Below are 27,304 nucleotides of genomic sequence, written 5' to 3' on the forward strand. Positions count from 1 at the left end.
AGTGCCAAGGCACATATGATCCCAGTCATTCCAAGTCTTTTGTTTGCTGTCATTATTAAGATGAAGGCCCTGGGTCTGGCCCCTTTCCAAGGGTCAGGGCAACCCTTTTGCTGAGGTTAGCGTAACCACCTTACCCTTCTCTTTTGGGCAATGCCTCCTCTGCCATCCCTGCAGCAGTCCCACAGCATATTGCACCCACCCCCACCCACCCAGCTGCTAGACAAAGAATCAAAGCAGAAGCTATCTCCTAGACTCAAGAAATAGCACCTGGCTTCCAGACTGAACTCTGTAGGGAGTTAGCACTGCTGTGCTAGCAGTGGAGGAGAGCAGGACACTTAGGGCATGCTAGCTGAGCCTGCTGACCGTCTGGCTGTGGGTGTCAGCTGTGTCAGGGCCCACTGCTGGTATGGTGCACTCTATCCTTTGCCCAATGCTGTTGCCAAAACAAATTCCCAGTGGATTTCACACTAAAGTTTAGCTTTTACCAGGCAGGTTTGTACCACAGGTTATAGAATGGAAACACCTCAGAGGTCTCTTTCTCAGAGCAGAGTCCCAGATTCAGTTCAAATCCACTACTCCTTTCATTTACTCCTCAGAGCCATCCAGAGAATAGCACTGTCAAGGTTATGCTGTCTTCCTTTCCAAACTGCCTGCTGGCTGCATGCTTCTGGGGGGTCAAGTCTGATGGAGCATTTCCCACTTTGTGCTATGGATTTCAGAATACATCCTGAAAGCATTCCTATAACACTAAATCCTGTAGGGGTGAGCAGCCTATATGTAGGCAACTCATCTGTATGTTTGACACTATCAGATGTAAAAAGTAGTGAATGAATATCTGTGCCAGCTGTTGTGTATGTCTGCTTAAATATGGAGGAAATAAAATGAATACAATGTATTTAATTAAACATTTGTTTCTTTTATTTTTTTTTCTTTTTGAAGGATCCGTTGAAAAATTTGTGTTACTCTGTATTTAATAGAGTGGTAACTTTTAAATGTATCAGATGTTGAGCATACCACACAAAGTTTTTGAAATTCTGTCACAAGCTCAAAAATAATATTTTCCTTTCCACATAAACAAAACATCAGGTCATTATCTTTGTGAAACAGAGGCAGTGTTGTTTGCCAAATATAATTTGTGAGCTATTTGGCAGAATATGCAACTGTAAACCGATTCTATCATTATGACTGTAACGTCTTACCAACAGTCAAGAGACCCTGGGAACAAGAAAAAAGTGGTTTTCAAGTTCTTCTAGCGTGATATAATGTGTATATTTGTAGAGTCCAACCAAATAAATTATATGGTACTTTTAAAAAAGGAAAAGGATTTTGTGGTTTTCTTTTAATTGAGCCACTGTATACTTGAGATGACCACATGGTTTCCAATAATTGTCAGTCTCTGTTCAGAAGTCTATAATCCAGTATTTATCAGGATTAAATGGTGAATATATTTACATTACAGTAATATTTATGTATCAGCAATTTTTGATTCTGTTTATCTCTGGGTAACTCAAAATGCATTTAAAAATATGTACTTATATATATACACACACACACACACACATATTCTCTGGCCATAATTTTTAAAGACCAAGCATTCATATTTGGATATGCAGTAACCGGATTTTCAAAACTGATAACATTCAGTAGCTCTCAGTCAAATTTCTAGTAGTTGCTGGATGCTAATAACTTTTGGAAAGTGAATTCTTTCCCTGTAGAGCTGGAAGACCCTTTTCAGCAATTCTCTTGATAAAACTATGAGACTGAAGTGAGTACTTTTATCAAGTACTCTTTGGATTTCTTTGTGGAATTAACAAAGTCTCCATAAAAGTTGGGATTTTTAAGTGTTTTTCTCCCTAAGAGCTCATTCCTGGTATGGAGGGAGAATGGGGTGTTGTGTCTAACTCAAACTGAAACCCCCCAGGCTTATTTGCCTGGCCACTAAGCTTGGGTCTCCATTAACTATGTTGAGCTTACGCCAGTGCCATATATTATTATTACATATTAGTAGTTTGGTGCCTATAGGCTTTGGTCACGGGCCAGGATCCTGTAGGTCAGATGCTATAAAGGCACAGGACAAAATGACAGTCCTTTCCCTACATGCAGCTTTTGTACAATAAAATATAAAACAACTTCTGTCCTCATCTATGAACAGCATGCACCAGTATTGGTCATCCCATCCTGCCTCATCCAAGCCACAAATAAATATGCTACCTAACCTACATGGACAGGTAACACAATTTCTCACACAAAATTGCAACTGCAAGGACTGACCGTGCTCTAACCAAAGTCAAGAGCAGCTTGCATTCCCACCTCTGAATGTGCTTTAGAAGCCCAAGACTGAAGCAAAAGCCCAAGCTCTAAAAGGAAATAACAGTATAACAGTGTACCAGACAAGCTAATCTGTAGGCCTAAGAGTCAGCCGACTTTGCTGTTTGGGCCAGATTCTTCAAGGAAGTCATGCAGAAGGCCTGCACCCCCAGAACTCTTATTTCTACAGTCAAACAGGGGGAAGATCACCCCTCTTCCTCAGGTTTGCAAGGCTGTCACACTCAGGGTAGCACCAGCTGTTGTGCTCCTCCGTCTAACCCTGTCCTATCCACCGATTCACTAAATTTACTAGATTTACTAAAATCAGAGGGGTATGTGGGAGCAGAAAATCTGTCTCTGCCTGTCTTGTAGGTTGGGGGCAGGTGGATAATCAAAGTTTGAAATCAAGCACTTCATTAAATCAAATGAACTGGGCAATGCTGAGTGAGGCAGTCTGTTTCTGTGTGCTGGAGGCTGCAGAGAAAATGCCAGGACATGAGGTCATGCTTTGTGGATGCAGGCCTTGGTCTCCTCTGCATGGGAGGCTGTGTGCAGAGTCCTGGGGTGTCCCAGTTCCGCTCTGACTTGTCCAGAGTGAGCTGTGGGGTTAATATAAAAAGTGCCTTTAGTTACAGCTTAAATACAGTTTCTCTCCTCCCCATCCAAGGGAGCCTGATCTCAGCTGAGGTCTAGAGACGGTAATGCAATATAAAGGGCACCGAAGTTACTTACATTTGTTCTTTCCACTTTTCTTTAAAGATGTGTGATGCTTTCTTGTCAGGCTTGTTAGCAGAGAAGTTCAGCATACCAAAAAAAGCAAATAAAAAACCTCAACTTCACAAGAAACTGCTTAAAATCCCTCTGAAACCATGCTTAATTAAATGTCTTTTGTCATGTTGCATAAGTGACTTTTTTTTAATCTCTCTTAGTGGTTTCCACAGTTCTGTGCATGGGTGCCATCCCAATTTAATGACCTAGAATTATGTCTAATTGCTGTTCCATCCTGTCCCAAACCATGTGGGGCAAGGAACTTTTCTCATGACACCAGTGCCTTAGGTTTTTATTTTTTATATTGTCATTTTCACTCATATTCTTTTATGTCCTGATCTAAGGCCTCTTAAAATAAATCTGTTCCATACCATGGAAAGAGAAAGACTTGGAACATCTCGCAGTGAGAATACAGCTCCCCAAAGGATAGCGTTTCCTCAGGCTGATTATACATCTGCAAAGCGTGCCAGCCAAATGAGGTGTCTAGTCTCCTTGCACCCAGTAAGGGATAGAGCATTTCCTAGGCACAGGAGCTGTGATTCTGAATTTGACACAGGTTAGATAAATCACACCCTAAAAAATATTTGGGTTTTCCCTCTTTATTGTCTTATAAAGGGTGAAGATGGATAACCATAATACAAGCACATACCCCAAATACATGCTAAGCAGAAGGACATGGACCATATAATTGATGTCCAAATTGTAACAGTTCTAGTATCTGAAAGAAGCTATGGTAAAAGGAAGTATCAGGGGCAGAGGGGGATAGAAAGAAGCAAAAGGCCCTAGCAAAAAGCACACCTAACTTCTCATGTAGCTCAAACATTCCACATCAGGCATTAGGGAAAAAGTGTGTGTATGTGAGTGCTAGAGCAGCCTAGTTTACCCGCATCTCGTTAAGCAGTTCAGAAAACTTTTCAAGGTTCTGAGCTGAAACACTTGCTCTGCCAAAGCATAATCCTAGAACTGTGCTTTTTGGCATCAGGAGCATATGGACCATCAATCAAGCTATGTTACTACAGCACCTGAATATTCAGCAACTCCCATTTTGGTGTTAAAAAAAAAAAAAGTGCAAAATCTTTCAGAAAGCGCTCTTTCTATTTTGACAAATTTAAACCATCACATTTAGTTCCTATGCGAAAAGCGAGAGCTTATGACAATCTGAACCTCATTTTTTTTGACACCATGCACTGCAAAACTGCTTTCCATGTAATTCCAGTGCCGCTGCATAAGCACCAGCGCCTGCTGGGCTCATAGAGCTGCTGAATTCGCACTTCTCCTGGCCCCACACCCATCTGTGCCTTTCCCTTGGACGCTGGCACTGCAAAACCAAAGGACTTGTTATATCTCTGGTGCCCCTGGGAGAGAAGTGGTCCCCTCTGCATGTCCTCTCCCCAAGGGTCTGGAGCTGGAGGGGAAGTGAAAGTGTGGGAAGGCACCCCAGAGCCTCAGGGATAGTCCAGAAAAATTGGATTTGTTATCCAGCGTGCGACAAGCCAGTAATTACACACCTGAGAGAGACATTGCTCCCTGAAAGGAGCTTACAGCCGGGTGAAGGTCAGCCTCTTCTCCATGGTGACAAGTGACAGGACAAGAGGACATAGTCTTAAGTTGTGCCAGCATAGGTGTATGTGAAAAATGCATATTTTATGATTGGCTTTTCGCAAATATTAAATTGAATACTATATGTATTATGTTATATTGATTAGAAGTGCTGTATTAACATTTTAATAGTATGGTATATGTAGTTTTGTAGTTAAAATAGAACCTATGTATGTGGGGTTTTTTTTTACTAACTCAAGCAAGAGATGAGATAATGAAGAAACTCTTCACACAGAGATGACAATGATGGGGGCCCATAAAGAATTACTGCCTCCTTATCGGAAAAGACAAACATTCTTCCACCTTCTCTCCGTCTTTATGGAACCACCAGGATTAAGGGGAAGAAGTTGACAAAAACCAGAAAAGTTCTTAATTTGCAAGGAATTTATGCATCATGTATGAGATGTATGAATATGCAACAGGCTACTGCTTTTAAAGATTATTCCTTTGTTCACAAGGCATGCTTATTGGGCTTAAGTGCCCGAGAGCATCCGGACGTCCGTAATTCTTTGCTTTTTATTGTCTTGTAATTGTCCTAACTCTAAATTTTCATTACTCTAATTGTATTACTATTTTTATAACCATTTTATTATTATTAAACTTTTAAAATTTTAAAAACCAAGTGATTGGCGTTTATACCAGTGTAGGTTGGACGTTAGGAGAAATTCCTTCACAGAAAGGGTGATGAGACACTGGAATGGGCTGCCCCGGGAGGTGGTGGAGTCACCCTCCCCGAGGTGTTGAAGGAAAGGCTGGATGTGGCACTTGGTGCCATGGTCTGGTTGACAGGGAGGTGTTCGGTCATAGATTGGACTCCATGGTTTCAGAGCTCTTCCAACCTCGCTGATTCTGTGATTCTATTATTTATTTCACAGTTGCACAAGGCCAGGTGCTGGGTGGCGTCCCACAGACGCGGCGGGCCGACTATCAAAATCTTTTCCTGTGTACGCATTTTGGCAAACAGCGGCATTAATGTTCCCGGCACAGTTTACCGGCAGCGCCAATTGCGATTCTCGGCGCCCCTCGGAGCCCCCCCGCCATGGCGCCGGCACCGCCCTGACGTCACTTCCCGTGGCCGGGGGCCGCCCCTGCCGGCCGCGCTCCCCATGGCGGCGGCGGCAGCGGGGGCTGCCGGGGCGGGCGGCGGCGGCGGCGCCTCGGCGGCGCTGGGCGACGGCGGCGCCATCGACTACTCGGTGCACGAGGCGTGGAACGAGGCCACCAACGTGTACCTGCTGGTGGTGCTGGCCAGCCTCGCCCTCCTCGTCTACGCGCGGCGGTGAGAGGAGGCCGGGGCGGGGCGGGGCGGGGCGGGGGCTCCCGCGGGCCCGCACGTGGAGGGGCGACAGCTCTCACCGGCCTGCCCCCTCCTGCTCGCAGGAACAAGAGGAGGATCATGCGCATCTTCACCCTGCCCCCGGCCGCCGAGAGCCCGCCGGAGCCAAACTTCTACGACAGCATGAAGAAGATCCGCCTGCGGCAGCAGCTGGAGATGTACTCCATCGGTAAGTCGGAGGGAAAACGGGGATCCCCCGGGCCTGCGGGCTGCTGGGGGCCGTTGCTAAAGGGGCGGCCTCGAGCCTTGTGCAGCGGGAACACCCCCGGTCCTGTGGCACCGCGTGAGGAGCAGGGGCTCTGCAGCAGCCGCGGCCGCGGGACTGTTGCGTGAGCAAGTACGGAGCGAGGAAGCGGCTGTGCAATTATCCTAAAGCAAATGTCAAAACGAATCCCATGTTCCACTTTGAAAGAGCTAGGAAGGTCTGGATGTTGTGAAAACGTGGACGGATTTGTAAAAGTTGAGAGGAGTGTGGAATCATAAGTAAGACAACCACATAAATTGAAGATAAATTAGAATTTTACTGTACCAACAAGTGTTGCTGCTCCAGTCTCAATGCTGAGGCTCAGGATGGAGGCAGGAAAGAGCCCCATGCCCGTGATATTCCAGTGGTCCAGTTCAGAGAAACACAACCTTGCTTCACATCTGCCCTACATGCATGCCTAGAAGAAATACGGCAAAAAAAAAAAAACCCTTAGTGATCTGAAACCATCTTTTAAATCTTTACTTGATGTAAAGATTCTTACACCAGGCCATTGCATTCTGTAGGAAAATTGGATGTTCTTCCTACATGGAATGCCTGCTGGCATTTGCTGATGGTGTTTGTACCACTGCACACAACTCTTTGATCTCCCTTTGCCTTGCTAACCAGATTAATTTTGAAGTCAATGTAATTGCTAGCTTGTGGCTTGTGTATTGTGGAGGAGATGAGGAATGCGGACATCAGCCTTGTGACTATTGAGCCGTTCAGGCCATTGGCAATAGAACTTCTGAAGCCATAGCCTTTAATTTTATTTCTTTTAATAAAAGGACCTGAATGGAATCATAGTTCTCTGCCATTGATTCACTGACATTTTGCTATGACACTACTGTTCAGTATTTATAAAGCCATAGGTGAAAGGTGAAGTTCCACATGGTGACTGAAACTTCCCCTTGTGTGGCTGAAATTAGGTTCTCTAATGCTACATCTGTTTCTTGATTGCTGTCATAGTTACATGAATATATATATATAAACATATATGTGTACATATTTATACATGTATGTAATAAATAATATAATAATAGTAATAATAATATAAAATAAATTGTACAGTCGGTGTTGATTGGTGTTTCTTTTTTTCAGCAAGGAAGTATGAACAGCAGCAGCAGCAGCCACCAAAACAGACTGAAAGCGTACAGCTCTCAGTGGAATGAAGCCCACAGTTCTGTAGGAACTCAGGACATATATCCAGTGCTGATTTTAAGAGTCAATGTGGAGCTGTTTTCAATGCTTTTTAATTGACACATAGCTGAAGGCAAGGGGGAAAGGGAGGGGACTGTCCCTAAAAGTTTATTCTTAGCAGCTTTTCTCTGAGCCCTCGTGAGGTAAAGCGAGTGCCCACTGGAACTTTCAGCATGAAAGTACCCAGCACAGGGCAGACCTGCTCAGAGGAACCTGAGGGGAGGGAAGTGCAGTCTTAGCAATGTCTGAAATTATTTCTCTCTGCTAGCACCTTGGAAATCAGCTCCTACCTTCTCTGGCAACAGCACCCTGGAGAAAGCGAGGCAGTACTTACCTGCCTGGAAAGCCTTGTGTTCCTTGATGATGAGTTGTTGGATTTGCTGAATACAGTCAGTAAATGAGAATGAAGGCACTGTGGCCGTACTGCCTGGTGAAGGCGAAGCGTTGAGAGCCCAGAGTGTCACTGGTGGTAGTGCAGAAAAGTTCTGCTCTCTGTTTATTTGGGAGTTGTGTATGCAATACTGTGAAACTTTCCTGGAGAAACTTTGAGAAGTACACAGTGAACTACACGTCTAGAAGACACTTAAAGCCACTACTCTAATGTTAATAGCAAAAGTGGTTAGCTTAATTTAGTCAAATTGCTGTAAAGAATGGGTCTGTCTGTAAAAATCGGTATAAGCAGGTCATAGCTTGTCCAGAAGAGACTTCACACTGCAGTTACTTTTTCTTTCTAGGTAAATCTCAAAATCAGTTAATTGAAAGGATTCTGCAGAAATTACTTTTTAATAAAAGCATCTAATCATGAAAACTATTTGAAGATGTATTATGCTGTAATTCCTAAGGTCACACAACTTAAATTGGCCAAGGGATGAACAACCGGCACAGTGCTGGGAGTTTATGTCCAGAGGTTTTCACCTATGTTGTGCTGAAATCTGTTGTCTTGGAGCAGTGGTGAGCACCACTGCCGTTACATTTGGATATTAAGAAACTTGGCTTTGAGCCCCAAATTTTACTATACTGAAATGGTCTGTACTTCAGTGTCTGTAGGGATTGTAAATCGTGACCTGGCCCGAACTGACAGTGGCAATAGGCTCCGTAGTTTTGCCCCATGGAAAGGCTCATTTGGGCGAAGGGTGGCCCCCTGGGACAGCTTCGTTGCTGTAAGGAGCCGCGGTAAACAGCGGGGTCACTCCGCGGGGCCGAGGGCTGGCGGCCATGGGGAGAGGGGAGGGCGCGGAGCCCCGGGGCCGCCGGTGCCGTGTCCTTCCCGCGTTCCTCTGCCCGTGTGATGACCCCGCTCCGCAGCGCGTCCCCGTCACTCGGCGGGGTTTACGAGGCACAGAGATCCACGCCCGGCAGAGCTCCCCGGGCGCGGGGGAAACGCCCGGAGCGCATCCCCCTCCACCTCCCGGAAACGGCGCCGTTTCCCCTTGGCGCGACCTCACTTCCTCCCGCGCTTCCGTCTCCGGGACGCGCCGGCTCCCGCTGCTGCCGCCGCCGCTGCCGCCGCTGCCGCCGCTGCTGCTCGGAGGCCGGAGGCGCCCGCCGGGCGGTGAGTGGGACCGCGCCGCCCGAGCCCCCGCCGCCCCCCAAGCACCGTCCGCGCCGAGGGGAGGGGATGGGGCGCCTCGCCGGGGGCCGTGGCGAGGCGGGAAGGGGCCGCGCGAGGAGAAAGCACGCTCGCGGTCGGGGAAGGGGTGTCCGGGTCCGGCTCCATTCCCGCGGGAGGGCTCCGTGCCGCCGCCGGGCCGCCACGGCCGTCCTCCGCGGGAGCGCTCCCCGAGTGTCCCGTGCCCGGGTTCGCGCCGCGGGCGCCGCAGCGATGTCCCGGCACGGGGGTGTCACGGGGACTCGTGGCTGTCCGGACAGCTGAGCCCTCCTTCCTTCCCACCGGCCCTGCCCACCCGGCCGGGCAGGCAGGGAACAGAGCCTTTCCAATGGCGCATCTCGCCGGCGCCGCTGCGCGCCGCAGCCGCCCGGTGCGGCTCCGCTGGCTTCAGTGGAGCAGCGTGGCAGAGAATGAACCCGCGCCTTGCCGCTTACTCAGCACAGCCGTCTTTCGGGCTGCAGATAATAATTTCACGGTTTGTCCCTCAGGTCAGCTGAAAGCACCGTGAAGGGCTTAGAAATCTGGAGCAGCGTGCGGCTTTGTTTGTATTCATGGACCTGGGGAGATGGCAGGAGCATCTCAAACTTACTTGTCCTAAACAAAAAGCTTGTAAGGAGAAGTACCAAAAGCAAAAAGTTTACTAGGGTCCGTGCCTTTTGTATGTGCTAGGCTGTTCGAAGTACGCTGCTTGAGCCATGAGCGAAGGACAGGTCGTGGTTTGTTTTCCTGGCAAGTGCAGCCACGGGAGTTCTGTCCTACTGAAACCCTGTTCTGCAGGGGGGTTTATGTTTTCAGCTGTACAGTACAAGTATGTGTTGGGACAGAAGGTGTAGTCAGCTTTTGAAATTTTACCTCAAATATCTGTACTGATTTTTACCTCTTAATTCATGATTCTGAAAACGAAGGCAGATAGAGTAGAGCTACAATAGTTTGTTTTTTTTTTTTTTTTTGCACCCATTTTTAGTGGTCAGGCTTATAGGCATGCACAGGAGCAGATTCTCAAACTCTCATGGAACTTAGTTAATACAGAACTTTGGATGTGTTGGACGGGGAAAGTTTATGACCTAACAAAAATTGGGCCAAAGGTATCTTCAGTTACATTTATTTTTGAGAATGCTGTACAGAGGGAACTGTTTCTAACTTACCCAATACTGTTTAAAAAGCTATTATGATGTGTAGATTTAGTGGTGTCTGATCACATGAAGCATGTGAGGGAAGGCTTTCTAAGCAGTTAAAACTTTACATCTGTAAGATACTGCAGAAAGTCATTAACAAGTTGCTCTCAATTATAACTCCAAAGTTTTTGAGAATCTGACCACTCTGTTGTCTCCACGTGAGCTGCCAAATGTCAGATCTTTGTAAATGCAGTCTTCAGATGGCATTACAACCATGTCTCTATAATATTATGTGAAAACTATAATCTTCTGTTAAGTGGTGGAAAAGTAATCTCTCTTGTAACCCAAAATGTGGCTGGCACAGATTTTACTCAGCACTGTGCAGAAGATCAAAGTTTTTTTGATAGAGCTGTATAAATTCTGTGACAAGGCTCAAGAGGGTCTTGAATATTTAAGCTATGAGTACATCTGTGTTTAAAGAAGACGTCGTAAACGCTGAGGGCCTTGTAGTGAAAATATCCTCCCCTGTGCCACGAGCATTTTGAGTTTCAGTCCAGTGTTACATGCCCGGATAGTATGAACTGGTATGTGCAAGCTAAGCCCAGATGAGAACGTATCCTGCAGCAGCTGCCTTGATGCCTTATAGCCAGCCATAGGATGTAGGAGTTTTCAGCAGAGTGACGCTCGAGTGATCCTAAACTTGCTCTCAAACTTCCCTTCCAAAACTGCCTGACCCATTGAGAAGACCCAGAGAGGAAGCCTTTGCTGTACCACTAGTACTGATGATGCCAGTAGAAGCTCTGAGAATGAGGAGAAGATCCCAGTGCTTTTGTCTGAGGACAGTTTGCAGGGAAGCTTCTTCAGTGCAATGCAAAATTATTAATTGTGAATATTCTAACCAATGATGAATCTTTCTGTAATTTACATTTTGCATATATGATTAAGCAGCATTGGCCAAAAGCCTGGTGACAGCACAGGGCTCTGGAATGTTTCCCTGTTGCCTGGGCAGTTTATTCATGTTAGCTTACTTCCGTGAGCTTTAATCGCTCCTTTTAAAGTCCTCCTGAACTCAGGAGTGCCGATGCTATTGAGCAAGCTGAAATTATACACACTGCAGGAAGAAAGGTGGGGATGTTGCAACTCCACATCTCTTTCAGAGGAATTGGAAAGATTTTGTCCCAGCCCTGATTTCTGCATTAAAGAAATTGAAAATTGTCATTGTGTGCCTTCTTCAGCAGGGAAGCAGCACATTGTTAGAAAACGTGTTATTAAATCCATGATGTCTTCGGCCTGTTATGCCTAAAGAGCAACAGCAATTGGAGGAGGCTTGCTGACAAAGTGGAGTCTTCAGTCATGGTTGCTTATACTCCAGATCAGAAGTAGTGATCAAAAGGCGTTCCCTTTCCCCTCCAAACACTTAATCTGCGTTTTAGTCATGGTAAGGAACCTGAGTGTTGTTTATTAAGGTAGTCACTCAAACAAAAGGCAGCACTCCATCTTGTCCTTGAGACAGAGCTGCCACTGAAGAGCAGAAGGTTGCAGTGCCTCAGGCCTTCGAGAATGGAGGTAAGATCCTTCACTTTGCAGCCCTGCATCTGTTGCATAAGAGTTAAGGGCTGTGATCCAGTTTTTTGTAGTCTAACAAGCTCCACCAGAAGTTGGCATTGCCTGGGTCGAGGGGACTCCCTGCTGGCTGAGGGAGAGATATGGAGGATGACCAGAGGTACTGACTGCTGGCAGAGCAGCCCAGAGCCAGCACAAGTGTCTCATGAGAAATCTGACATCAGGGAGTGGAAGTCGGTGCTACTTCTTCTGTAACAGAAGGCAAGAAGAGAGGAAAAAAAAAGACACATGTACTGTTAGGAGCAAAAGGCTCATGATTTTTTTAGGCAGAAAAATCCTGCCTTAATTACTTTTTTCCTCAAGTCTCTGATAAAAAATGGCTGATAAAACTTCGCAGTGCTCAGCTGTCTTTGTGAAATCTGTGTTTGCATTGAAAAGACTAAGAACCTTTTTAAGAATGAAGGTGCTTTGCTTTATTTTTGAAAGGAATGTCTAAAATTTGGGTGTTACTTTAATAAAAATAATTCCTGATCTTTTTATGGAATATCTAAACTCTGGGCGTTACTTTAATAAAAATAACTTCAAACTCCAAGATTAACAGAATTGCTAAAAGGAATTAGTTCTCAATATGAAAAACAATAAACTAACTTTGGAATTTCTGAACCAAGCCCTCAAAGGCAATTTGTGGCAAAACTCCAGGAAAAAAAAAATCTCATTTTTATAAAATAGCTGTATATCTTCTTTCTCAATTATATCTAGACACTGCTTCGAAAAGTGATTCTCTCCTTGCAGATGCCTAGGAATGAGGTGTTTTAAGAGAATTTGGTTTTATTTTAATCTAGCAGTAAGATGAATTAATCTTGAAAGGGGGCTGTTCCAATTTGGGGTTTACTGAAACTGTAGTCTGAGAAAATACTTTATATTTGCATATCTGAAGAAGAACTTAGATCCCGAGTCTGCGAAGGAGTAGTCCCCTTCAGTTTCTGCCAGTCTGTCAGACTTGCTGGAACTGGTTTTGGACATCCGTGGTGTATAAAATGCACATGTGGATCTACAGCTTGCTCCTGAGATAAGATAATAGCAACATTTGTCATTTTCGTAATGGAGTAGAACAGGTATTTTGAAAAGACTCAGCCAACAGGAGGGCTGTATTACTTTCCAAAATATCCTCTGGATCATCTTGGAAACATGGTTTGTAATATGCTCTTGACTGACAGCGAAGGGTGCGAGGCGTGAATTCCTGAGCAGGGAAGATGTATGTGGGTTGTGCAATGGGAGACTCCATGTGATGTCGTTATTTATGGTGCTTCTCTCAGATGTCTTTCTGGGACTCAAACAGCTGCTGTGAACTTTACCCAGCACTGAGCACTAGGTATGTTTGAGCGACTATTTTGCTGTTGCTTGGATCATGGTGATAAGCAGTACAGAGCCAGGTTCTGTGACACTGGTTGAAAGAACAGAGCAGAACTTGTACTGGTTGATGAAAACCTTGCAGAGGGAAAAAAAAAAAAGATTATCATCTTCCATAGCTTTGGTTGGTGGACATCAGGGAGTGGTAGTTGAAGGCAGCCCATTTCTTTCTGCTGTAATATGGAAGGGAGGGTGGACAGACAGAAGAGGAAAAGTTGCTTTTTCTTTTCAGGGAAAGGTCAGAAGGATAGAGGCAAAGGTGCAGGTTTTTCACTCTTACCTCTTCACGACTGTGTTGTTAAATAGCAGCAACCATTGTTTGCAGGAACTTTTCCTTGCTTTATTAAAGAGTTGTGGGTTGTCTTGTGTTTTGATATGTGGCAGTGCTGCTGTTAAACAGATCCAAATCTACAGTCAGATAAGGCTTGGAATAATTGATGTTTTTAGCTCAGCTAAATAACTAGGTTCACATGATCTGTAAGTGGCCAGCAGGTTTTTTCTTAGGCAAAGTATGTACTGCTTGTATTGTACATTTATTTAAAGCTAATATCGCAACAGATTGAGAATTCTAGCAACCAAAAATACCTTAGTTGAGTCTGTTAAAAAAATCTCCTTACCCAAAGTCTACTTCTGTGTGGGACAACCAGAAAATATCACTTCTTTTTGACTCCTTAGTCAGTAATGACCCTGAAGTGGTGAAAGCACTGCACTCTGTGCCTCTTGAGATTACTTTTGCCACCGCTGATGGGAGAATTGTTCTGTATCATTACTGTCTTCCCTTTCAACCTCAGCACATTCTGGAATGCCAAAGGCAAACCTCTCGCTGGCTGATCAGAGGTTCTGGCGGTGCTGGTATGGCAGCTCTCTGAACCTTGTGGCTTGGACCACTCTTTCAGCATTGCCTAAGAGCATCGTACAAGTACCCAGCTCAGTATATTGTCTTTACACATGTGAGACAGAGGAACAGGAAAGCGTTCATGGCCTCTTGGAAAGAAAGCGTCAAGATCCTTGCTCTGAAACAGAGTTTCTAAGACCACTATAACTGTTAAACAGCACGGAGAGGTCCTTGAGAAATATGTGAAAGGCGAATTTTACTATTATGAGACCTGTCACTTTATTGACTAATCAATCTCTGATACTCAAATAGAGAAAAAAGTTGCATGTGTTTGGATTATTTAATGAGGTAACTGTTGACAAAGTGGAGCCTTTTACCAGTTCTGTTAGTGCTATTTTGATCATTAAAGAACTTAATTTGTTTCTTAACCATAAGCTGGAACAGGCTTTTTCTCTCACCCTCTTGCGTGCCTGAAGGTTGTTCCAAAGAGAGATGAAATAGTGTAGTTTTCATTTTGGTTGAGGCAAAGAAGTATTCTCTTACCATAACTCACCAGTTCCAAGCCTGTAATCACAACATTTGTGGTAAAACAGTGATGACTGTGTGGTATTTCTCACAGATGCTGTAAAAACTCTGTCATCTCCTTGGGAGGCCATCTTCCCATGAGATACCAGCATTTCTCTCTTTCTTTCCTGAAGACTTTTGGACTGAGAACCTTTGGCCTGGAGTCCAAAGTTTTAGCTTCAAAGGTTTGGAGAAGAAAATGCAACCCAAGTAATGACTGAAAGCAGGTCTGTGTTTTGGGGAGACAAGAGGATCCAGAAAGTCAAATGGGCTTTAAGAATCTCCCTTTCTTGTCTGCTGCTTGCATATATATTTTTTTTCCCCACCAAGCTTTTGTTGAATGAAGGTGTGGCTTTATACCTTGATGCATACGTCGTTTGAGCAGTAACAGCAGGGAGCAGTGGAGCTTTAATAAGTACTTGGCACAATAATCATGATGAATGTGCCATGAGGTCATCCATAAGGAACAAAAGCAGCAACATAGGCTAAAGTTATTGCACAGGGGAACCTGCTGCCCACAAGAACATCAGCCAAGAGCAAAATGGGATTGGTGTTGCATGACTGGGCCCTGTGTTTCTTTATTCAGGTATGGAGATGAGAGGACAGTTCTTTGTTCAGAGAGGTTCCTGTACAGCCCTCTGTTCTAAGAAAGTTTATCAGAATCCTGAAGTGGGGGTTCAAAGTGCCCAACAGAGCAAAACATCTTGCTTATAAGGATGGCAGCCCTGGAGTGGAAAACATCATGAAAGTGAGCTTGCAAGATCAAGAAGGTAGGGCCTGCTGAAATCTTGGTGCAACTGCCAACTTTCCTGCAGATCCCAGAATTGTAGCTTAAATGTTGCTAGATATCTGATAGAAGTTGCTCAGTAGTTTCTTTGAAGATCATCAGATTGTGTCCTGTCACAGGGCATAGTGTGGCATGGAAATTTATGGGGCAAGGCAGGCTGGAGCTCTTGGAAGGGGAACAGAGGTGGTTAGTGGTTATGCTAGTTCCCATAGTGCAAGAACAAAGGGATATTTAAATGACATTAGGCATAAATACACCACACAATATTACTGAGAGCAAAAGTTTATTCGGGTTCCAAGCAGACTTGGGAATTTATATATATAATGACAATGTCCAGAGTTGCTGTAAATAGGATTAAAAATAAATTAAGCACATAAACCTTCATGCTAATTGATGAGGTCAGGAAGGAATTTCCCTTTTGGGGGAATTACATCATTGTTCACTACCTGAGCTGTTCTACCTTCTGAAGCATCTGGTCCTGATCACAGGAGGCAGGATTCTCAAACAAATGGACCAGCAGTCTGACCTATCGTGCCAGTGCTTAGCTTACCCTGCCTGGGTAGGATCTTTTTGAAAGGGTTTGAAAAGCTTTTTTTTTTTTTTTTGGGGTTTTCTGAGGCCACCTATGCTGCAGTGTATGTCTGCTTTTCCAGATTCCCATTGGTGAAACAGGACAGCTGGTGTCCAAGTGCCTTTAATGAATCCTGAGAATTGCTGCATGTCAGCAGCAGCCCACATAGAGATGGAAGATGTGATGGGCTCATGAGGCATTGCTGTATAGCTCCATAGATGCAAAGGTAGCTCTGTGAGAAACTGAACTAGTGAAGATAAGACTTTTCCTGCAGCTTTCTTGGTTTTGGTGGCACTGCAGTACCTTAGACAATTTTCCTTCTTTTGGTCTTTCCATTGCACAGCAGTGCTGTTAGAATCCCTGATTTTCCCAACAGCACAGTGCCTGAGCAGCTTCTCCCTGCCTTGTAGTTAGTTCTTGGGTATATTTAACCAAAACATGTTGTCTCCCTGATGTTTGAGAACCAGACCTGTTGCTCAGGGGGCTGCCTTGGTTGCTTACTTTGCAGGTCTGCTGTAGGAGTTGAGTACCTCTGAAATCTCCTAGCTTTTGCATGAGATTAGGTTGAAATTTGCCTTACAATTTACATTTCTGTGCATGGAACAATCGGTGTGGTTGTATAACCATTGTTTCTTTGGGAAACAAGGAACACTATCAGTCTTTCAAGCAAGTTACTGAAGAATATTTTTTCTCTCAAAGCAATTAGGTGAATGAAGAGTTACACCAAATAATTGAGGTGTGTGTACTTTTAAAACATGCACTGTTTAATCTTTTAAGATTTTCCCCAAGGTACAAGGGGAAGGCTTCCTTGCCAAAATACTGTAATTGAGTTAACATTCTGGGAGGTTTCTGTGTTTTGTTACTGAGCTACAAAGCTTCATAACTTCTGTTACTGAGCTTCTGCTGGTGTTGGAAGGAAGGGAGATCAAAGTTAGAAGTACCAGCCTGCCAGTAAATTGTCTCTTCAAAAGAAAACTGAAAATTCCTCAGTTGTTTCAGGTGGCAGCCAGCATTAGATGTTTTTGACAACTATTAACCTTTTCCTGCAGTTCTCTTCCTGCATGCAACAGTGAGCAGCCTGGATGTCTTGTAGTCTGTATGCTGTGTAAGCTGATTGTAGACAACTGATTAACAAGTGAAGATGTCAAAAATAGATTGAATTACTTGTCCTCAGTTAATTTCTGCTGCTCAGAGAGAATATGGAGTTATGATAACTATGGACCAGTAAAATTATGGTTTCTATTTCTTGTATACAGTGATCGTCATGATAAAAGATTAAGAATCACTGTGGTGTAAAATAATTGGATGGTATATATATTATAAAATATTTATAGATGTCCTGATAGCTGGACATTTGTGTCTGCCTCAGCTTTAGTGCTTTTGAAAGCTTTTAAGCTCTTGAAATCTGTGATAAGTTACCTTTCCTGAGTAGGCAGTAGCATGTCTCAGTAGCAGGCATGAACACTGAGGCACAAGCTTTCAGGACTGTTTGCCTTCTAAACACTTTTGAGGGTAAGGACTTAATCAGGAGTTCAGAATTGGGGGAATATGTATTTTTCTTTGACATGTAATCCCAGCACAGCAAATACATTTCTGTCCAGTTACTTAAAAGCTGTTTTTTCTGCAGTACCCAGAGCACTCTCAGAGGGCTTCTTGCTTTGACTGTCTAAGGCTCAGTTATCTTCTTGACTCTGATGTGCAAGAAGCAAAGCCATAACTTTGTGCTCTGGTGGGACTCTGTCCCTACAGCTGTCCCTCTTTTCTGCTGTAAGAAAGCTGAAATGAGCCCCATTTCACAGGGAGCAGTTGGGGAAGGACTATGCTGTTTTTCTGATTCGTGCATTTGGAGCATGCTGCTGTCAAGTGCTTTAGCAGAATGAAGAAGGATTTTAGATGGGATGTGGAATTCTGAGAAGTTTAGGTGTTAACTGATAAGATGTAGGGTCTGCTCTGCTTCTGGTACAAAGAGGTTTTGATGCTGATGTTTATTTAAAGGTGGCCTTAACCCTAAAAGGGAGAGATAAAATTGCTTTCATGCTTCTGTTTCACTGAGAGCTGGCTGGCAGGATGGTTTTGGTGCCTGCTTATCTGCTCTGAAGGCTTCATGGCTGGGGAGGCTGCAGAAATAATTCTCCTGTACCCCCTCATTCAGCATTCAGGCAAAACTGTAAGGCAGGCAGATGGTTTAAGCTGCATCTTTGGACACAAGGTGGTTGTGTCTCCATTTTGCAGATGAGTCATCCCTTTGCTGTTTTGTTGTTAGACTCTAAACAGTGCTGCTCCTGGCTTTGGGCCTGCTTGACCCCAAGTTTTGGATGGCAGAAACAGATAGGTGAGTGCCCTCCACCTCAGTGCCAAATTTTATGACAGGTTGAAAATACTTTAGGCCTTTGTCACCTTGTAGTTAAGCTGCTGTAATGCAGAGAAAGCTTTGTCTTGTCTTGTGCCTGATAAGTGTACAAAAACACAAACTGTGTGCTGTGGAAGTTGTGTAGATTAGGGAGCAATGGGAAAAATAGAGGAGAGGCTTACTTACATCTTAGTTTTCATCTAACTTGTGGGCTAGAGCTCTACTTGGACAAATGAGTCCTGGGCGAAGATAACTGGCATTGTTTTCAGTAGCGGGTAAGTCAGCAGATGGGTCAGCAGTTTCTTTTAGTTGAGCTGGCTGCCGCAGACTAGTTCTGCAAGCTTGGCACCCGGTCATATTTTCCACAGTATGTAAAGCTAGCTGGTACAGGATTTCTCCTGCTCATGGTGTCAGGATCAGAGGTGCAGATTGGGAGATTGCATTGTTTACCCTCTTTTTGGCACCTGATGTTTGCCAGACTAGATTTGTAAGCTTTGCACTTGTGAAAGGAACTCTGATTTCCTAAAAGGAACTTGAATGAAAGTTGGGATTTTATTAAAGACACAGAGGCATATTATTATTCATCTTTCATTGCTTCATCCCTGTGATGTTTCCTGTTTTGCTTCTTGAGATACAGGTGTCATGATGAGGAGCTTCTCAGAAACAGAAGTGGATGATGAGTGGAGATGAAGAAATCATACATTTAAGAAGTTGGCTCAAGTTTCCGTTACAGGCATGGAAAGTTTCTGAGACCAAGCCATGTGAGAAGAACATGAGTAAAGAAGAGGGAGATGTAGACCCAGACTTTCTAGAAGGGATTGCAGGATTTGAGAGGACGCTGCACAAACGTCACGTAGTTTTCTTGCTTATTCATTTACCTGCACCCCTGAACTGTAATATTTTGTTTGCATGTCTGTTTGGAAGTTGAAAAATCCCCTCACATCTGTGTCTTTAATATAATCGTGGCTTCAAGCTTGTTTTAGGAAGAGCAGAACATCGCTGTAGTTTTTATTTGTGGATGAGATAGCTGCTGCTTTTACTTGAAATCAATTTGGGGTTTTTTTGTTGAAACACATTGAATATGGAAAAGCTCAGACCATTACAAAATAGGAAGTTAGGGGTTTTAGAAAGTATGACGACAGGTACATAGGTAGAAGGAAAATAAATAATGCTAGCCCTCTAATTTGAGTAACCTTATAATGTATTGTTCTTATGGTGTCCTTAGACAGGTGCCAGAATCAAATATTAATCAATTTTATCTTTTCGATCTGACTGTTGGTTAGAAAAATGTTCTAGGTAAGATTTCTTGCCAGGGTTGTGGAGTTATAAGTGCAGATTACTTAGTATTGAGTTAGGCGAGAGCTTTTTGGAGAGATAGTTTGTTGAACATCTTGGCTGTGCCGTGAAGTATCTCAAAAGAAATACTGGCCATGCAGTCCAACAACTTAATGATGCTGTGAACACACTTGATTGTAGTAAGTCTCTGATACAAAGTTATTAAGACTTTGATGTATATGTATTTAAAAATTTAAAAGTAAATGTGTTTTCCTGTATTGAAAAGTATTGCTGGTAGTGGCAGGCAAAGAACATCTTTATTTTTCTTATGAACTCCTATCTGGTGTCTTATCCTTAATAAAAGGCTATGGTTATTTTTGTATACTGACTGAATATTTGGCCTTTAAGAGTATATAATTAGATAGAAGAGTAAAAGCAGTTGTTAAAGGACTATTTTTTTTAATGAAAATAGTTTGAAATCATGTAATTTTAGTTTCTTCCGAATAGATGTGATTAGTGTGTTGGAAATAGTTTTACAGTGGATATAAAGGGAACAGTTGAGAGACAGTGGCCGAGAATGTGTCCAGCTATTTTTGTAGTTATATTTTTCCAGTTACATTTTTTCAGTCTCTTTACTTAGCTGTTTCCATATACTCGAGATGCTACATCACAATGGGATACAAAAACTATTTGCACTTTATAATATTTACATTTTAAAATAGGTTTTATTGTACTAATTGATAAGTAAATTGCAATGACTGTGAGAAAATCCTAGCCTATTTTATTACTTTGATAGAAATTTGAATATGGGATAGTATTGTCTGTATCATATAAGAATGTTTTCATGGATTTTTAGCTGCTGAAACTGAAATCAATAAACTTTAGCTACTGATGTTGACTGGAACAAGTAAATCTGAACATTTGTTTTCTTCATGTTAACCTGTACCTCTGTGTTCACCTAGTGTTTCTCCCAGCATTACTCCTTTCATGGTGTTTGCCCATGAGGCACACTCAGTGTGGGTTCCTGCATGTTCTTGTGGAAGACTTTATTGATGGAGAACTGTGCATTTGAGTTTGTGCAATTAATCTGTTTTCTTAATTAACCCTAGAGAATCTTAGTCAAAATAGAATCCCAGGATTAGAGTAGTCAGTGGATGAGTTTGTAATTGTGTTCCAATTTTAAACAGATTTTTCAGTAATTGATGGTAGTGTTTGCAAGTAGATATAGAATGGTCTTCTGCACCCCTGAATTTCACATATGATTAGTGCACCAGCATATCCCAGATGGAAAGTACATTAGTGAACAATACAGTCCAGGTTCTGGATTACTTTAGAGAATGGAAAATACTTTTTGCTTAACTGAGAAATTTTTAAACTGAAAAGGATTATTTTTCTTGTAAAACCATAGTACTGTACTTTGGATTTGAAAGAAACAAACTTGTAATATAGCCCAAATTTATTGTAATCTATTTAGTTATAAGTATTAATTTAAGTGATTAAGATATCTTCATGTCTGCTGAAGTTTTAAAGAAAATCAAATTATGAAAGGTATCTGGTTAAAGGCTTGGAGACAGTGTTGATTGAAATATTAAGCCCGTTTTGGGAGTAATGTATTCTACTGTTTCAGAGCAACTCTTTTCCTCACATAATTCTATTAATTTGATTTAATTAAAGATCTACTTAATTCAAAGTGGAGAAACTGATTGATAGTTGAAGAAATGGCATAATTAATTTTTCCCTTTTTAGTTTATGTGTAGAAGAGATGGAAGAGGAAATGATTTATGTGACTTCTGAAGGTCTTGGTGACAAGAAACCATTTTTTAATTAATTATAGATTCCTTGATTACTTCCTTAAAGGAAAAAATACTTTATATTCTTTTTGCCTGTGTATTCAGGGTTCTTTGTTTATATGATTATCTACTTGCTCATTTGTTTTATGGATAACAGTGGATAAATTTTCCTTATCAGTATGACAGTGATAGACTTTGTCCCCTTCCAGGTCTTGCAAGAAATGTGCTCTGCATATTCTTCTGTATTTCAGAGGAATCTTGACATGGTGTGATTGTTGTGTGTGGCTGCCATAGACTAAATTTTATTTATTTTGGGGGGTTATTTTCTCATTCTCTGTTTGATTTTTTCAGCTAATTCTGGAATTTGCACCCTTCCTTGGAGTGATGTGGCTCTTCTCACACTGCTTGAGTGGAGCAGAGAGATCTGTGTCAGTGCTGGGCCACTCCCATTTTTTGGTTGGTCATTTTCTGCAAAGAAGATGCATAGTCTAGAGAAGCCCCAGCTTGAGCCATGGTGGCCATAGCAGGATCCTGGCATGACTAGCTCTGGTTCTCACACCAGAGCAGGTTCTCTGGTTCTCACACCAAGGCAGGGAAGAGGGGTGGGTTCCTCATGGAATCCCCTTTGCTATTCCTGACCTCTTAGCCGCATCCATTCTATCTTTTCTCCTCTGGGCAGCCATCGGGCTTCTGAAATGCATCACTGTCATCATCGTGGCTTAGCTAGGAGTGCCTTATCCTGAGAATGAGGCACCATTGCCACTGGCCCTGTTTGCTGGTGCCAAGTACTCAAATACATTCTGCTGCCTAATAACTTTCTCTTCCCTACAGCCTATGTGTCAAGCAGAGAAATTTTAGTTGTTCAAGCTCTTTCAGAAGATGAACATGCTCATCAGTCCGTGTGTCCTGTTATCTTGCCCAAACATTCAGGAAGACCCTTTGCGCTCCACCTGGACACTGGCACTGGACTATTGGGTTTGCTCCCTGGCCTTCCATGAGAGATAAAGCCTAACTTTTCTTGACTTGCTTCATATGACCACACAGCCTTAGTAAGTCCTCTTGGAGGTGTTTGCTAAGCCAAGAACCCAACTGTGGGACACTCTTTGGCACATTGCATCGACAGTGATTTAATCTGTAGCCCATGTGACAAGTCTTTTGGCCACTTCTTTGCCTCAGTAGTATTGTCAACCTATGGTGAAGCTACCAGGACATTAATGCTGCCTGGTAGGTGGAACCCAAGGTATTTGCTTCACCATCATGCTCCTCATGCCCCTAGCAGCAAAGGCTGCAGGAGACAGATCTGGATATTACATGGACTCAAGAAAAGAGATCAGCAGCTATTGAGCTTTGAGGGGGCAACATGCCTATTAATTGACAGATGCCATACTTTGCATGGTTACCAGGCAGCATAAGACGAATATTTGGCTCCAATTCCTGTGAAATGAAGCCAAGGTCACAGCTTTGCTGTTTCCCCCTTCATATCTCTATTACTGCAATGCTCATCGGAGGAAAAAAAAAAAACCCAGCAAAATTTTCATTGCCAGAGTGTACTGGCCTCATCTACTTCCATTTACCCCCCATAACCCTGGTTGACACCTCTGTGGTTGACACCTCTGTGAGTGTCATCCCTCCTCTGTTTGGTTATACCCCTGGTCCTTTCCTCCTTTTTCCATTCAGCTAGATCATTTCAGGAGTGCTTGGTCTTCTGTCCTGTGGGCCACACCAATTTTGGAGGTTGGCAGTGAGAGCCAGCTGGTGTGGTTTGGCATGTTGATAGCTACTCACTCATTCCAGCTCTCTTTGAAGAGAGGGGGTTGCTGGACTCAAGGGACCTTCAGCCATCTCTTCTGGCTCAAACAGAAGGCTCCACAGTGGTTGTTCTCTGAAACCCAAACTGAAATGGAAATGGCAGGCAATCTGGGGCTGGACGTGTCAGGTTTCCTTTATCTGAAAAATTTGCATTGTTGACTTTTGGCAACCACACTCTGGCTTTTCACCAAGGGCATCTTTGCATAAGCCTCTGAATTTGCAAAATGCAAATTTTTGGATTGCCACAGGAGTGTTTCATGGGCAGTTTTTATGTTCTGTGTAAAGTCAGTACAGGTCCATTAGTATTTCAGGATAATGCTCCTTGAGTTGTCAGCAGTAGCCAGGGCTTTTAAAGTACTGTGCCCATGTTCATTGGTTCTTTTTGGATATGGGTCTGGGGAGGGGAAGATTAAGCTCAGGGTGGCTCTGAACAGCAGCTCATGCTTTTCCTTGGTCTTAGCATGGACATGGGTATGCCCCAGTCTCTGGTCAGTCAGCTGGAATCACAAGTGATCCAAGTCCAGTTCCCAGCATTAACTGGGCCAGTGCTTGAATCAGCGCTGGCCAAAGCCTTGCTCCTTCAGAATTGCTTTGCTGCCTTTGAACTCCTCCTGGCTTGACACGGGCTTGTGCTGTGGTAGGGGTTGGAGTCAGCATGGCTCTCCCAGGCCACACAGCACCCGGAGCCTGTGTCATCCTCTGCGCCAGCCTTGGCCTCCAGCAATTCCACTTGTGGGTTCCTCCCTTTAATTTCCCAGGGCTGGCTCACTCAGGAGACAAGTGTGATCTCAAGCAGAGTCACATGCTGTAACATGGCAGCTCTCCATGCATGCCTATGCAAGCACAGCTAATTCACCTCGACCACTGGGAATGGAAGTCCCCTGACTGGGGTGGGATGTCCTCTTTGAGAGCCCACAAGCTTGCTGGAAAAAAAAAAAGTTTGGATGATAGGGTGACAGAGTTCAGAGCCATCAAGAAGCCCATCCAAGGAGTTTGATTCCTTAGGGTAGAGGAGTTGCTCCATCCCTGAATGCTAAATGACTTTTTAATTTTCATGTCTACTGCATTAAACTTTCCAAAGAGTCCCTGAGATGGTTTTCTTGCAGTGAAACATGGATGCATCTCTTTTGGAGATTATTCTGATAGATAACAGAATGTTTCAGAACTTGCTATCCAATATGCATAAGCAGATGTGCTTTCATTGGCTCTTTTTAACTTAAACTGTGTTTGCAGCTCTCTGCAGAGCAGATGCTCAGAGTTTTGTTGGTATTCATTGAGCATAACAGAACTACCAGAGCTCCAAGAAGAGGTGCTGTGTTTGATGGAGCAGGATTGGTTAAATGTCTGTTAGTCTGAAGGACCTCAAGGCTGATTTCCAGGTAATGATTGGCTTCAAGGCTCCCATGGTGGAGATGGTCATGGGGGCCTTCAGTACCAGAAAGAAGAGGGCTGGAGATTACTTCGAGGTACAATGGGCTGCCTTCTGCCACCCATTTTCATGCCTCCTAATTAATTTTATTTTCTTTGTTTATAGATTGAGGGGAAATAAGGGTTCCCAGGCAGGGTCAGGGTCCCCAGTTCCAGGTACTTATGGCTCCAGGTACTCATAACTCCAGTTTTAGAGTACCAGCAGGTATGTGAGAGCCCAGAAGCTCCTGTAGCTGGTCACTAACCTTGCAGCTTTTGGATGTTTTTGTTGTATTTCTGTTACTGAGTAAATACATTTTACAGGTATTCAGGTTCCAATTCTGATGGGTTTTTATGTCAGAAAATTATACTCTTCCCCCATTATTTTCTACTCAAAATGTATGTATTTTAAAATATGAATAATCATTTACATATGTAGCCTTCCAACCTGAATGGCAAAAAAGCCCAGTTACATTTGATATAAAAGTTACCCTTAGTTGCAAAATTATCTTCATTTTAGTGGTCACTGGGAGATGAGAACCTGGGCATTTTTCAGAAAAGAGCTAATGCAGAAATGCAAAACAAAGGGGGTTTAAAATTAAATATTTAAATTGGCTTGTCCTATTACATTATTTAAGCCTGAATATAAATCTGCCTAGTACGAGTTTGTTGAATCAAACAAGAATCTATCAATTGTGGATTTACCAAAATAAATTACAATTAAAACCAAATTATGATATCTGATCGAGATTGTAATTTATCATTTCTACAAATATTTGATTTGATGGGAACCAAACTGGTGCTGCCATTTACAAAAACCAATCCTCGTAATTTATTCTGTGGTCTTACAAATTTTCCTTTGCTTGCTTCTTTAGTGGCATCCCAAATTATAACTCTTTCTAATGGTCAACCTATCTTGGCTTGAATTTTCCCATGCCTGAAGTCCACAATGCTGATGTAGCAGAACAAAAACTTTGAAGATATTTCCTTTTCTCTGTGCTGTTTATTATATCCTTTGCTTTGCGTGTAGACCGAGCTCTGAAGCTTAGGTCAACAAGAAACCACCGTTGTGGCCAGGCTGGCTCGTGGGAAGCAGCACTCAAATGGTTCCAGTTTGCAGCTCTCCTGGGTCTGAGATGCTTCCCACAGGTCAGGCCAGCAGCTTCTGAGGTTTGAATTTGAAATAGATACCTCTCAAATGACATGTCCCCTCGGCAGTGTTTTTACCTGCACGCTGGTGCTGGTTGCTCTAGGCTGGGGGAATGGGCCTTAGCTTCTCTGGAGGAGAATTAGGATGGATTTAATGCTTACTGGGACTGTTCGGGTTGGAGGCAGACATCAGCTATAAAGAGAGCATGGAATAATATTTTGCAAATTTTTTTTTTTTTTTACTTTATAAAGTTAAATAAGTGCTACAAGAAGTTTCTGTGCTTATTTATTAACTTCCTTGAAACTTTGGAATCCAGATCTATAAATACAAGCTGACTTAATGTTTACGATTATGGTTGCTCTCACTTGAATTGATTGATGCTACTTGTTAGAAAAAAAAAGTAAAAAAAGATATTAAGATATATAATCTGCAGGAAAAGATTAACTTGCTTGTTGTTAAAATATGTTGCTTTTGTCCATAAGGGAAAACCACTGTGAAAGTCTTAGCCTCTCAGTTTTCTAAAAACTGGAAGCCTGTTTGCCAGCTATTACAGAAGCTAAAGGAAAGACATCACAACCAGACTTGAGAGATGTAGCTTTTCATAAAGGTTGCAGCTGTATCGCAGACTTAATTGTAGTTGGGTATCAACCTTAAATAAAGAATCACCATTTCTTAAAAATATTAATGGCCCAATAGATATATATATTTTTGCGGTGTGGGGGGGATTTTAATGTCATTTCTTCGTTGCAGATTTCCAGTTGGATTTTTGTCCTAATTCTTTTTAGAAGGTGATGTAGGCTTGCTAATCCATGTGAGTTTTCTTAAGAAATGTAAAACACCTTTCAGTTTTACCAAATAATCCCTGCAGGTGTGCAGCTGAATTTAACCAATTCAGAAAACTTTTGACTTCTTGATAGGAGCTATCCTTTATTCAAACTTGAAAAAACAGCTCAGGAAAGGATTATGTTTCTAAGTCTGTGTTTACAAATCTGAATTGATTTGGTTTTTCTCAAACGTTCAGAATGCGGAAAATTTACAGATTTAATTATATCAAGTTGTAATAGCATTACACACATTTTAGTGACTCAGAATGGAGTAAAACCTAACAGATAAATTTATAAACCATAAATGTGTCCAAATAATTTTTTATCAGATTTTTAACTGTGACAATGCAGTTTTGATTTTAATTCCTTTTTGCTGAATATGATAGCTTAACTGCATTATATTGTCTTAAAGCAATTATTTTATATGAAGCTAAACTGGGTACTTTTAGGCAAACATTAGTTTTGCCTTGATTTATGTGCAAAAATGTTTCCCACTTAAAGGAAAGCGGTTGAAGGAATCTGGATTGGGTAATTTAGGCTGAACTGTTGAAAGTGAAGTTGTTTGCTTAGGCATCGATCCAGTCAAAACTTGTGCACATCTTTAACTTTTCTGCAGTCTGTGTAGCCTGTGGGACCTCTGCTGACACGGATAAAGTAGCAAGCGTGCAACATCATTCCCAAATTGGATGTACATACCCTACTGTCACATGCACTTGAATTAAAAGTGCATTTAAGTGTGCTTGCAAATAGAAGATCTGGGAGTCCTCAGAGATTACCTGATCTCACCAAAACGC

At 42.9% G+C, this 27,304-nt stretch overlaps 2 protein-coding genes and 2 long non-coding RNA genes across 14 annotated transcripts in view; 2 read left to right on the forward strand and 2 right to left on the reverse strand.

Annotated features, from left to right (window-relative positions):
• Positions 1-2,704: 2,704 nt before the first annotated feature.
• On the reverse strand, positions 2,705-3,579 carry LOC137472349 (uncharacterized). The gene is made up of 2 exons (XR_010998125.1): positions 3,040-3,579; positions 2,705-2,906 (listed from the first exon to the last, which is right to left on the reverse strand). It is a non-coding gene; the product is annotated as an uncharacterized lncRNA (long non-coding RNA).
• Positions 3,580-5,780: 2,201 nt separating this feature from the next.
• Positions 5,781-8,262, forward strand: SMIM19 (small integral membrane protein 19). The gene is made up of 3 exons (XM_068187394.1): positions 5,781-5,953; positions 6,055-6,179; positions 7,353-8,262. The coding sequence occupies exons 1-3, from the start codon at positions 5,781-5,783 to the stop codon at positions 7,421-7,423; spliced, it is 369 nt and encodes a 122-aa protein (XP_068043495.1). The 3' UTR covers positions 7,424-8,262.
• On the reverse strand, positions 6,508-19,374 carry LOC137472348 (uncharacterized). The gene is made up of 2 exons (XR_010998124.1): positions 8,892-19,374; positions 6,508-6,672 (listed from the first exon to the last, which is right to left on the reverse strand). It is a non-coding gene; the product is annotated as an uncharacterized lncRNA (long non-coding RNA).
• SLC20A2 (solute carrier family 20 member 2) overlaps positions 8,844-27,304 on the forward strand; it is a 57,259-nt gene continuing 38,798 nt past the window's right edge. For 3 of the 11 annotated variants that reach the window (XR_010998120.1, XM_068187383.1, XM_068187382.1), the window contains exon 1: positions 8,852-9,003. The gene's annotated coding sequence lies outside the window, so the exon portion shown is untranslated. Of the gene's footprint in view, positions 9,004-22,060; positions 22,370-22,417; positions 22,545-22,654; positions 22,773-27,304 lie in introns of those variants that run through there. The other 8 variants (XM_068187375.1, XM_068187372.1, XM_068187373.1 and 5 more) reach the window with 6 other exon arrangements.

Source organism: Anomalospiza imberbis, chromosome 4 (genome assembly GCF_031753505.1).
Source record: "Anomalospiza imberbis isolate Cuckoo-Finch-1a 21T00152 chromosome 4, ASM3175350v1, whole genome shotgun sequence".
Taxonomy (NCBI): Eukaryota; Metazoa; Chordata; class Aves; order Passeriformes; family Viduidae; genus Anomalospiza; species Anomalospiza imberbis.

Bases quoted from the DNA above. Each gene is read 5' to 3' on its own strand.
- SMIM19 (XM_068187394.1), top strand. From the start codon at position 5,781: ATGGCGGCGGCGGCAGCGGGGGCTGCCGGGGCGGGCGGCGGCGGCGGC. The intron at 5,954-6,054 runs GTGAGAGGAGGC...TCCTGCTCGCAG, and splicing joins CTCCTCGTCTACGCGCGGCG to GAACAAGAGGAGGATCATGC. The intron at 6,180-7,352 runs GTAAGTCGGAGG...TCTTTTTTTCAG, and splicing joins GCTGGAGATGTACTCCATCG to CAAGGAAGTATGAACAGCAG.